A 12,497-nucleotide genomic window follows, 5' to 3' on the forward strand; every position below is an offset into this window, starting at 1 on the left:
AATGAAGCCCCGCAGCATCCAAGGAAGGAGGAGGGGCCGGAGCAGGAAGAGTGGGAGAGAGGGAACCGGCAACAGCTCCCAGGAGCCGGCAGCAGACGGACGACGTCCGGACAAGACGACGGGGAAGAGGAGGCATCGAGGAGGACCCACGGGAACCAGGTGCACACTGGGCACGGCAGGGTGGCAAGGGTCCCGAGGGAGGAGCCGAATCGAGGCGGGGTCGCCGCCGGAGCCACGGGTACCCGTGTCCATTAGGGACGAAGGTCCTAGGGACTGAGGGTCCGGAGCCAAACCTGTAATTGCAGAGTCTCGATCCCTTAGGTATAAGGGATAGGTATAGGGAGAGGCTGCAGATGGGCAAGAGGAGCCACGTGTCTCCTTCTTAGGGTCCGCTTCTGAAGGTGGCGTGAGGCCAGGGTTCAGGGATGGTTGGAGCCCCGTGTATACCCACCGGGTCGGACCCAGGCTACGAGAGACTCGCTAGACAACACCCCCCCGTTGACGGTACAGCAAGACGTGGCAGGAGAGAACGGGGTCGGCGAGGCGGAGTAAGAACACCCGCACTACCCTCAAGGGTCCTGGGGCAGGGCGACATCAAAAGGGTGGTACCCTACAGAGTGAATAAAGCCCAGCGGGCACAGTAGTTGGTGCATTGGCCGGGAACAGTGATTCGGGACACCAGAGATGCAGGCAGCCGAAATGGGTTCCGCCAATTTGATCGCCCAGAATTTGCAGGCCTTAACCCAAATCGAGGTGTTGCAACAGAGGTGGCTAGCCCAGCAGGGCTCAGCTACCTTGGGGATGCCAAAGATGTCGGTGGAGGACGACCCCGAGGCCTTTATAGAGACATTTGAGCGGCACGCCATAGCGATAGGTTTGGAGAAGCGGCTGTGGGCGAGCCAACTGGGAGCGCTGCTAGTAGGCAAGGCCCAGGTGGCGTATAGGTCCCTGAATCAGGAAGAGGCCCAAGATTATGGGGCAGTGAAGGCGGCAATAGTGTACCGCCTGGAGTTAAGCCCAGAACACTTCCAGCTGCTTTTCCGAGCCCGTAAAGCGCCTGAGGAAAGGAGGCCATGGGTACTCCTCCAAAGGCTACGTGATCTGTTCGGGAAGTGGGTCAACTTGTCGGCATGTATGATGGAGGCTCTGGTGGACAAGATCATCCTGGAGCAGTTTGTTAATAATTTGGAAGACCGAACCCAGCAGTGGGTCAAGCAACATGCTCCGGCAATGTGTGAAGAAGCATTAAAGGTGGCGGAAGACTTTGCGACTTCTGAGTGGTTCTACCCATGGGAAAGGAGAGGAACCCCGTGAGCAGTGTCGGTATCGAGGGACCCCGAGCGTCGGAGGACGGGGTATCGACCCCGAAGTCGGGACATGGTGTGCTACCATTGCGGGAAAGGGGGTCACTTTGCCCGAGAATGTCCCGGCCGCGGTTGGGGAAAAGGCAATACTATGAGTATGTCCAAGGGGACAAGGGAATTCCCTAGAGATGGGAATGGTGGGGAGCTGATGGGTTGTAGCTTTGGGGCAGCGAATGAGAGCCCCGTGTGGGAGCGCCCCGTAGTTCAGGTGTGGATAGAGGGCAGCTGTATTAGATTTGGGCTGTGCCCGGTCGGTGATCCGGGCAGATCTGTGGTCTGGAGACGGGGTTGGACAGGAGGACTCGGTGAAGGTGTCCTGCCTTCATGGCGACACCCAGGTCCTGCACCGCGTTAAGGCCCGGGTGAAGGTGATGGAGCATCAGGGGGAGCTGGTGGTCGGGTTGGTACCCCACCTCGCGTGCGAGATGCTGCTAGGGCAAAATTGGGCCCCTTTGTATAAGGTACTAGATAAGGTACAAGACATCAAGGTGGCACGACGAGAATGGAAGTGCAGGGAAGGTTGGCTCGGGGATGCGAGTGGCCCGGCCGAATTGACTGAGGAAGAGGAGAGCTCCGGGGAAGGATGGATAGATAACATCAGTGGACCTCAGTTCCAGGAAGCACAGAGAGAAGATCCGGAGCTGCAAGAACTGTGGAACCGGATGGGGACCAACAAGCATCGATGACGGCGGGTGCTGCAAGCCCCTTTGAGGTGAGACATCACCTTCTCTATCGGATAACACCAGCTAGAGGGGGACGGGAGCAGAGAGTCCAGCTGGTGGTACCGCGAAAGTGTAGACAGGCCGTGTGGAGTATGGCCCACGCCACTCCCATGGGGGGGACATCTGGGTCGGGAGCGGACCACAGATAAAATCTCCCGGTGGTTCTATTGGCCTAAACTGGGGGACGATATTGCACGGCGCTGCGCCGAATGCCCGGTGTGCCAGAAAACCAGAGAGGATAGACCTCCCCGTGCCCCACTTCAACCCATGCCCATCATAGATCAGCCATTCTCTCGAATAGCAATGGACGTGGTGGGACCCTTACCGCGGAGCAGCAATGGCTACCAATTTTTCCTAGTCTTCGTGTATTATGCTGCTCAGTACCCGGAGGCCATACCTCTATGGTCAGTGACAGCGCCGCGCATTGCAGAGGAACTAGTGAAATGGATAGCCCGCATGGGGATCCCACAGGAGATCCTCACGGATCAAAGGCGGAAGTTTATGTCGGGGGTGTTGCGAGGGGTCTGTCGGACATTACAGATCCGCCAGCTCAAGACATCAGTTTACCATCTTCAAACGAATGGGTTAGTCGAGCAACTGAACGGGACGATGAAGAGAATGCTGCGGTGGTGTATCCAAGGGGACCCCCGCCATTGGGATTTGTTGCTGCCACTGGTTCTGTTTGTGCTACGGGATGCCCCGTTGGAGTCGTTAGGATACTCCCCATTTGAGTTGGTGTTGGGACATCAGCCCCGGGGCCTCCTGCAGATTCTTAGGGAAGAATGGGAACAGGGCCCTGAGACCATCCCCGAGTGGTCGAAATATCAGCAAGCATTTCAATAATGAGTGCAGATGGCACGAGAATTTGCGGTAGGAAACCTGAAACAAGCCCAACAACAGCAGAAAGCCCGTTATGATACTCGTGTGAAGGAGAGACAGTTGTGACCAGGACAGAAAGTGTTGGTCCTGTTGCCTTCCTTGACCAGTAAAGTGTTAACGCAGTGGCAGGGGCCTTTTGAGGTTATAAGGCAAGTGGGGCCTGTAGACTATGAAGTATATCACCCGGGCCATTTAAAACCAAAGCAGATCTATCATATTAATTTATTAAGAGAGTGGCAGCAACCGGAAGGCTGGGTGACCTTCGGGGGGGGAAGACGGAGAGAAGAGTAGTGAAAACAGTAAAGGCGCCGGAACCGTCCAAATAAGTGGGGACTTGAAGCCACCGCAGCTGATGGAGGTAGACAGTGTTCTAGAAGAATTCAAAGCGGTATTCTCGGAGGAACCGGGGTCTGTACGGGGCACGCATCATGTCATCCATACCCCGCCTGGAGTGGTAATACAGGACCGGTGGCGGCTGCTGCCGTATCACTGGAACAAAGAGGTGACGGCCAAGGTGGAGAAAATGCAGGCACTCAGAATAATACGACCATCCCAAAGCCCCTGGAGGAGCTCATTGGTGCCTATTTAGAAGACGGATGGGTCCCTGCGACTCTGTATAGGCTTTTGCGAGTTAAACAGTGTAGCAACGTTTGATGCCTTCCCCATGCCGCAAGTGATTGAGTTAGTGGAGCGGATCGGAGCGACTCGGTATATCACTACCTTAGATTTGGCCAAGGGATTTTGGCAAATCCCCCTGAGACCCTGTGACTGCCCCAAGACTGCCTTCGGGAACCCGTGGGGACTGTACAAGTTCATAAAAATGCCGTTCGGGTTGCACGGTGCGGCAGCCACATTTCAAAGGCTAATGGAACGACTCCTGGCACCCCATGGAGGATATGCGGCAGCATATATCGATGATATAGTCATCTTCACTCGGACATGGGACCAGTACGTGCAAGCTCTATGGGCGGTCCTGCAGAAACTGAAGGAGGCGGGCCTGACAGCAACGCCCCGAAAGTGTTCAATTGCCCATAGATACACAAAGTACCTGGGGTTTCTTGCAGGACAGGGGACCATTCGACCCTTACAGGACAAAGTCCAGGCCATTCGTTCCTTCCAGGCTCCCCAAACTTTGAGGCAGCTGCGGTCCTTCCTAGAGCTAGTGAATTATTACCGGAGGTTTGTTCCCAAATTTGCAGAAGTGTCTGCACCTCTGTCGGAGGCACTAAAAGGTCCACCAAAAAGGGGGGTGCAGTGGACAGCAGACAGGTTACAGAGCTTTCAAACCTTGAAACGTGCATTGTTCGAGGAGGTAATCATTCATACCCCTGATTTTAGGAAACTCTTCTCGTTGCAGACCGACACATCTGAAACAGCTGTCGGAGCAGTGTTGACCCAGTGCGACGCGGGAATAGATCGACCGGTAGCATATGCTAGCCGCAAGTTACTGCCCGCAGAAACCAGGTACACGGCGATTGAGAGGGAATGCCTAGCAATCAAATGGGCAGTTGAGTATTTTAGATACTATCTCCTCGGTAGGGAATTCACCCTGGTGCCAGATCACGCGCCATTGAAATGGCTTAACACGGCGAAGGTAGAAAATGCGCGTATCACGCGGTGGGCCTTAGCTCTTCAGCCGTTTAAGTTCTGAATCCTATATCGCCTGGGGAGAACTAACATCACTGCGGATTTCTTGTCCAGATGTTCTGACAAGTGGATCCTGGAACCAGGACAGCGAGAGGTGCAGGTCCAGCGGGAAGACACCGGTAACGGGCATGCACGATCATGGGAACCGCCACAAGGCGATTGGCGGGGGGAGTTATGTCCCGGAGACCGGGGTGAAATGAGACACTTATCTGCAGCAGGGGATGATACGCCGGCGAAACCCGCGTGGCTCGTGAGCCGGCTGTTTATACAGCTGCGGCCGGCCGGTGATGTCAGCACCGGACTCTAGCTGGCGAAGATAAAAGTGGCGGCCACGGCAGAGGAAGGGGCGGATGCCCTGAAGAGGGAGACCTGTCAATGACGGAAGAGAAGAACAAAGCCCCTCAGTGTCCAAGGAAGGAGGAGGGGCCGGAGCAGGAAGAGCAGGAGAGAGGGAACCAGCAGCAGCTCCCAGGAGCCGGCAGCGGACGGACAACGTCTGGACAAGACGACGGGAAAGAGGAGGCGTCGAGGAGGACCCACGGGAACCAGGTGCACACTGGGCACGGCAGGGTGGCAAGGGTCCCGAGGGAGGAGCCGAATCGAGGCGGGATCGCCGCCGGAGCCACGGGTACCCGTGTCCATTAGGGACGAAGGTCCTAGGGACTGAGGGTCCAGAGCCAAACCTGTAATTGTAGAGGCTCGACCCTTTAGGTATAAGGGATAGGTATAGGGAGAGGCTGCAGATGGGCAAGAGGAGCCATGTGTCTCCTCCTTAGGGTCCGCTTCTGAAGGTGGTGTGAGGCCGGGGTGCAGGGGTGGTTGGAGCCCCATGTACACCTGCTGGGTCGGACCTGGGCTACGAGGGACTCACTAGACGACTTCCCCCCCCATCAAAGGTACAGCAAGACGTGGCAGACGAGAACAGGGGCGGTGAGGCAGAGTAAGAACACCCGCACTACCCTCAAGGGTCCTGGGGCAGGGCGACATCAAAAGGATGGTACCCTACAGAGTGAATAAATCCCGGCGGGCACAAAGTCAACTGACGTAGAGTTAAGCCAATACTAAATGCTTATGGAAACCTCACCGATAAGGTTTCTTCTTTTCCTCCTACACCAGGCTCAGACTTTAATAGAAGAATGGGCAGTTATTTGGGCCCAGGGGCTCCATGGGGAGTTTGGATGAGCTGTTGCAAGTTGGGTCAGCATCCCCGCCCCACCCCAGCCACCAGAACAATTTACTAAATTCTGTATGTGGGATAGGGCCATGGGTGGGCTGGGATCAGTATTTGGGAGCTAGATGGGCCGATGAAGCCAGGATAATAGGGCAGGGTCATGAGGCAACCCCTGCCCTGTGGGGTGCATGTGTGCATGTGAAGCAGGGCACGTGGATGAGGCTGCCTGGGCACTAGGTCCTAGGAGCTGACCAAGAGTGAGGGGAGGGAGGAGAGGACAGGGCAGGGTGTGTGTGCAGCAGAGCTTGCCCAGGTGCTCTGGTCCACAGCTGCTCCTGCAGTGCTCCACATGGGGCCATGTCCCACCTTAGCAGCCCACACTGTGTTTCTGCCTGTACCTACCAGCCTAGGCCTAGCCACTGTGCACAGCTTATCAACAGAGCAGTTCCCTGTGCGGCTGCACCTGCCCCGGTGCTACTTGGTTCTCTTCACTTGCAGTGGTAACTCCTCCTGCTGTGCTGTTCCAGGCTGGGAGGAAAATTCAGCTGGGTGGCTCCTATCTCATTGCACAGGGCTCCAGCTTCAGCTTCTGGCTGCCTTTCACCCTTCCACTCTGCCCATCTGGCTCAGTCTTGTGGAGTGGATAGAAGGCAGCCAAGAGTTGGAGCTGGAGCCTGTGCCCTGGGGCAGGAGATGCCTGGCTGAACCTTCCTCCTAGCCCAGAGCTGCACAGCGGGAACAGGAGGAGCAGCAGCCACTGGAGGCAAGAGGAACTGAGCAGCACTCAGGTGGATGCAGCCACACCCTAAGCAGCCCCATCAGTAATCTGTGCACACTGGCCAGGGCTAGGCAGGGGGGCACAGGCTGGAGCATGGCTCATGTAGGACTCGTTTGTTATATGGGCAGCTATGGGCCAGATCAAATTAACTGGCCAGTGTTCCCCATGGGTCAGATCCAATCAGTTGGCTGGCTGGATCCGGCTTGTGGGCTGTATTTTGCCCACCCCTGCCTTAATATCTGTTTAAGGAACTAAAGACAGGGCTTAGAAGTTATATGTAACAGTGACTATCTGGTATCATAGGCAGGAGGGGTAGGCAGACAGGCTTCTGACTGGGAATGGCTGTTTAGCAGAACAAAGTACCTAAACTGATGTTGTTTAAATTTTACAATATTTTTTAAAACAATTTGTTTGCATGATGCATCATGAAATAAATGTCATGGAAGTTTGATAAGTCAGCAGTATCAGTGTTGTGTTTTGTTTGTCCTCTATTGGAAAGACTCCCTAAAATAGTGTGTTATAGGAGCATATAGCAAATCTTTTGTGCTATATGTAAATCACTATGAATTTATTTTAATTTGTACAGACTCAGCTGAAAGTGATAAGAAGACTTGAACTAGTTTTGCAACATGCAGTTCGAGTGGGAGACCCCAATGTTGTTCAGGCTGTTTGTGCAACTCAGTGGAATCTTTGCCTACCACTGCTACAACACAATTTGCTTCAACATGTAAAAAAGCCATTGATTTCTGTGGCTGATATCCTAGAAAAGATTGACAGGTGAGTTACTTTGTTGTGTAAACTTTTATTTGTTACTTTGAGAGAGAGTCCTAATTTGAGAGCAAATGTAAAGACTGAATGTTAATTATAGATACAACACAAGTGAAAAATAATCTTTAAGTAGGACATTACATCACAATATTATTATACGTATATAATATCCTTCCTTTATATACCTATCACATATCTTATAATGTGATGGGAATGTTTTTTCAAGGACATGAAAGTATGTGTGTGTGTGTGTGTGTGTGTATCCTTATTCACTACTCAAATGAAGCCTCTGCATTCTGAAATGTCACAAGTATTTCATGACATACAGTGGTACCGTAATTTAGGATAGGAAGTAAAGAGTGCTACATGCAATCAAACTTACATGAGAAAATTATAAAAACAAGGTCATTAACAATGTTGGTATATAGCTTGGCTTCTGGCATGAATACCTCTCTTTTTAGGAAAAATATTTAGTGTTTTATCATTGCAAGAGGCCAGGGTTTGACTGTGTGACAGAAGGCCATCCTTGAGATGGCCTTGCTCAGGGAGATTGGGATCAGCAGCCCCCTTAACAAAGCTGAACGGGATACCATCTCCCAGATCTTGGTGGTCCTCAAACCAAATGGAGCAGCTGCCAGAGAACTCTTCCTGCCAGCCCCAGCCCTGGGCCTTAGATGTGCCCCAGGCCCTGCCTCCTTCTGGTCAGCTGACAGGGGCAGGTGCTAGGGGTGTAGGTTACAGCCATGTTGGTCTAAGGACATGACACTGGCAGACAAGGTTCTTTGCGTCAATCTGATATCTTTTAGTAGACCAACTGAATAGTTGGAGAAATATATCTTAGCAAGCTTAAACAGTACAATCCTGCTGCATAGGGTCCTCCAAGACCATACCGGGACTAGATTTTTTTAAATAAGAAGTAGGAGTCCATCTGCTTTTTTGCAGTAATTATGATATCATCCTGAGAGGTTTTGGGTTAAATCTTATTTCCCCATCATGCACTTACATGATACTTAGAATGCCATATAATTGCAATTTTGGTGCTTATGCAGTTTGCATTCCAAATAGTTATGCTTGCCCTCCTTTTCCTTACTGTGTACGTTCAGTTGGCTGCACTCTGGCATGGTATAGGTCCAGGAATATAATTGCCTGGGAACACACATAATATTGTGCAAGTCCCAAAACTGTTCATAAGACACAACTAGAGAATGCTTGTTGCTGCAGGAGACTTATACAGATAAAATATAAGATGAAAGCTAGAAGTTAACTCTTCCTATGCTAGGGCTTGATTCAGGAAGGTGCTTAATGATGTACTTAATTTTGGGACATCCAAGTAGTCCCACTAACTTCAATTGACTCAAGTAGAGGTACTGAGGTGCCAGAAGTTAATTATGTACTTAAGTACATTTTTTAAGTCTGGGCTTACAATCAACCTGATAGCTAATGAGAACGAAGATTATACCTTTCTATATTACAGCTGTTCAAATAATGGGTATCGTTTATCATCTGAACAGGAAAATAGGTTGCTACTGACAAGAATATTAAAAATGTAAAAACTAAGACTGTATTTTCAATTAAAGTTGCATTAATATTTTATTATAATAACTTCTGAAGAGACATGCACTTGGTGTAAAAACCACTTTAGTGATTCTCATGCAATTATTACACATTACAGCCATAGAAAGAATATCAGTGAGGATCAGCAGACAGTCCTCTAGAGTCAGCTTGGACACTGTGTCATTGGAGGTCTACTTTAATTTGTTCCCTTCATCAAAGCTCTCTAGTTATATGCTGATTTGTAGTAATAGTACTCACTGTTATAGCCATGGTCAGTGATGTCAGTCAGGCTTCACTGTTTATCAGTGAACTTAGCCTCAAGGCACAGACAGAAGAGCAGTTCCCCATTGTAACTCATGGCACTTAACAGGAAGCGTTATGGGTTACAACTATCCCCAGGACCCAACAGAAGTTTCCTGTTAGGTCCCGGGGGTTGAAGAATCCAGCCGTTGTATAGATCTGCAGCTGCTCTCTCCATAGCAATGCCCCTTCCCCTCTCCCAGCCCTGGCACTGTTTTCAGGATGGGAGGGGAGAAAGACAGTGGAGGGAAATTGCTTTGGGAATTCCCCAGCTAATGCTGGATGCTTGGGCAAGTAGACTGGAGCCCTCCCCCTGAGTTGGGGGGTGGAGGGCTCCAATCCACTTGCCCTACCCTCTAGGACCAGCTGAAAAAAACCCAGACTGAACTCCCTCTGCTCCCTCCCCGCCATCCCATTCTGAAGACAGCACTGGAGCAGGACTGAGATGCAGTCAACCCAGGCACAAGTTACTGAGGGTGCTCCATTTTAGAGCGTCTGCAGCTGAATCCTCATTCAATGACGGTTCAGATTTTCATGGGATCGGGCCCTTTTAAAGCACTCTGCAGTCATGCACACCTGTTTGGTTAAACAGTCATGGCTGTACAGTGCTTTCAGGGGCCAGATCAGGTGAAAGTTGTCACTTCTGTCTGCACTTTCAAAGTGACTTCAGGTTATCAGCGTGAAGCAAACAGTTAAGGTGTGCTAGTCTTCTGGTATCTTTCTTCCCTCTCTTATAACCTCTCTTATCATTTACTTACTGATAGATTGCAATATCTAGGCTTTCAGTGAAACCATGATGACATAAGATTTTATTTTCATGGCACCTGTGTAACCCTGTTGTTTCACTGGACCTGCTCAGCTGCAATCAACAGGAACTTAGCATTAGATTTTTGAAAGTGGTGAGTCTAGAATCATAGAAAGTTAGGGTTGGAAGGGACCTCAGGAGGTCATCTAATCCAGTGCCCTGCTCAAAGCCAGACCAGCCCCAACTAGACCATCCCAGCCAAAATTTTGTCAAGATGGGTCTTGAAAACCTCCAAGGATGGAGCTTCTATCACGTATTCGGGAACCTCTTCCAGTGTTTTATTAGAACACCTTACTGGGGTTTTACTAGACAAACACCTTTCCTGTCAACAAGTACTCTTTCCTGCCATGACAGGGGGTCGGACTTGATGATCTGCTCAGGTCTCTTCCGACCCTACAAACTATGAAACTACCCTACTAGTGAACAAAATTCTTCCTAATTTCTAACTTAAATTTCCCTTGCTCCAACTTGAATCTGTTGCTCCTTGTTCTGTCTCCTGTCACCACTGAGAATGGTCTAACTCTCTACTTTTCAGGCTGGAATTTCAAAAGAGTTTCATTTCCAGTCAGATACCTATATGTCATGGACACAGAGCTGGGCATTATGCTTGTAAAAAGTGACAAATGTCTAATACCTCATGGTCTAATGGGAGCTAGTAGGGACAGAGTACTTTTGAAAATCTGACCACATTATTTAGGTGCTTCAGTGGAAACTGTAGGGTGCTGAGTTCTGGTTCTTAATGAACAAATCTTTTCATGAAGCCTGCCAAGTTTCAATGAGATAAGTGCAGGGGTTTCTGGGAAACTGCACCTCAAGCTGCTGACAAGCAAAATCATGTTGTGTGTGTGTGTGTGTGTTAAGGCACAGCAGGGTGAAAACTGCAGGCATGGTAGCCCTGCTGAAGCCATGAAGCCTGCCAGGTTTCAAGGATATAGGTGCAAGGGTTTCTGGGAAACTGCACCTCAAGCTGCTGACAAGTAACATTTGTCACATGGGTGACACTGTGTATGTTAAGGCGCACCCTGACTGGTGCTGGGGCCTCTACATGACATGGTAGTGTGCCCCAATAAGGCCTCTTCCTCCCTTACGGCCTCAGTCCAGTCCACCACTTTAAATGACAACAGGTATAATAATAACTTAGTGAGCAGCAGCACAGTAGCACCAGCAGCATCTCAGGCAGCCAAACTGTCACAGAGCCTTTCTTTCCTCTCCTACAGGAGCTTCTTCTCCAGCAGCTGCCAGAGAACCCTCCCTGCCAGCCCTAGCCCTGAGGCTTAGATGTGCCCAGGGCCCTGCATCCTTCCAGTCACGTGCTAGGGGTGTTGGTCAAAGGACATGGCACTGGCAGACAAGGTTATTTCCTTTGGGTCAATCTAATCTGGTGCTGTTCCTGGATGGAAGGAATAGTTAAGAAGCTAGAGGCTGGTATGCAGTGCAGGCAAGAAAGCCAGTCAGTAAAAATGGAAATGGAGGTGTCAGGGGCTTAGGGACAGGCTGGGGTGGGGAGGAAGGGGAACATAGGAGTGCAGGCAAACGTGCAGAGGTACCTGGGGAGTCAAATGATTGGCAGGTTGTAGTGTGTCAGAATTCCAATGTCTATATTGAGTCCATGAGTTTCTGTACCTAGGAGGCTGTGTGTTTCATAGTGTCCTGTTTTTATAAAAATATGTAAATATATCTGTGTTCCTATATAAATTCTATAATGTATGTATATGCCACAAGGTTTAAATGTATAGAAATAAAATATAAATGCATCTTCCTTCCTATATAAATTCTATAGTGTAATATCCAATATAATTATAAAATTGAAAAGAATAAATCAATGAATATAATAATAAAATAAAAGGATCTAGAAGAAGGCAAAAGGTATTATGGAATCCCACTTGCTAGGCTAGCAAGTAGGAAATAATTCAAATCAATGGTAGTAGTAACCTTCATTGTCTAATGCTCCTGAGCTGCTGGCACCTGACAGTTACTGAGCTATGTTCCAAGGCAGAAAGCTGGCTAGCTTAAACAATGGTGCCTTTTATGTTGTTTTTCCATCCTTTCCCTAGAGCACTGGGATTGGAAAGGACCTCAGGGAGGGATCATAGTCACTGGCCAGCTACACAGTCAATATGAGAGCAGTCCTTTCCCCTCCCTTTCCTTACTTTCTGTTTCCCTGTAGGCAAGTCCAGCTTGAGCTTTGAAATTCAAAACATTTTTAAGCTTTTGAAGCATTTCAACTGCCCTCATTTCATTTGGGGGCTGTTTCGAAGCCCTTCGTTTTGTTTCGCTTTCACTGTTTTTAGCTCAAAACAAGCAGAAACAGCATCAAAACGAAACAGCCGGCAAAATTTCACACAGCCCTAGTAGACAAGGATTTTACCAGTGAACCAGAGGGAACTCCAATATACAAAAAGAAATTCAAGATTGTACAGGTTTCTCTTAGTGATATTGGTTCCTGAAGTGCAAATGGGATTTAATTGTAATAGTTGACAACTGTATTGACATTTTATAGCAGTAGGAC

General features: G+C 49.8%; 1 protein-coding gene across 5 annotated transcripts in view; it reads left to right on the top strand.

Moving 5' to 3' along the window:
• CFAP46 (cilia and flagella associated protein 46) overlaps positions 1–12,497 on the top strand; it is a 146,096-nt gene that overhangs the window by 18,864 nt on the left and 114,735 nt on the right. For all 5 annotated transcript variants that reach the window (XM_019556104.1, XM_019556108.1, XM_019556106.1 and 2 more), the window contains exon 8: positions 7,148–7,338. In XM_019556104.1, coding sequence (XP_019411649.1) covers positions 7,148–7,338 — 191 coding nt within the window. The remainder of the gene's footprint in view (positions 1–7,147; positions 7,339–12,497) is intronic.

This window comes from Crocodylus porosus, unplaced genomic scaffold (genome assembly GCF_001723895.1).
Source record: "Crocodylus porosus isolate Cpor-Errol unplaced genomic scaffold, CroPor_comp1, whole genome shotgun sequence".
Classification (NCBI taxonomy): Eukaryota; Metazoa; Chordata; order Crocodylia; family Crocodylidae; genus Crocodylus; species Crocodylus porosus.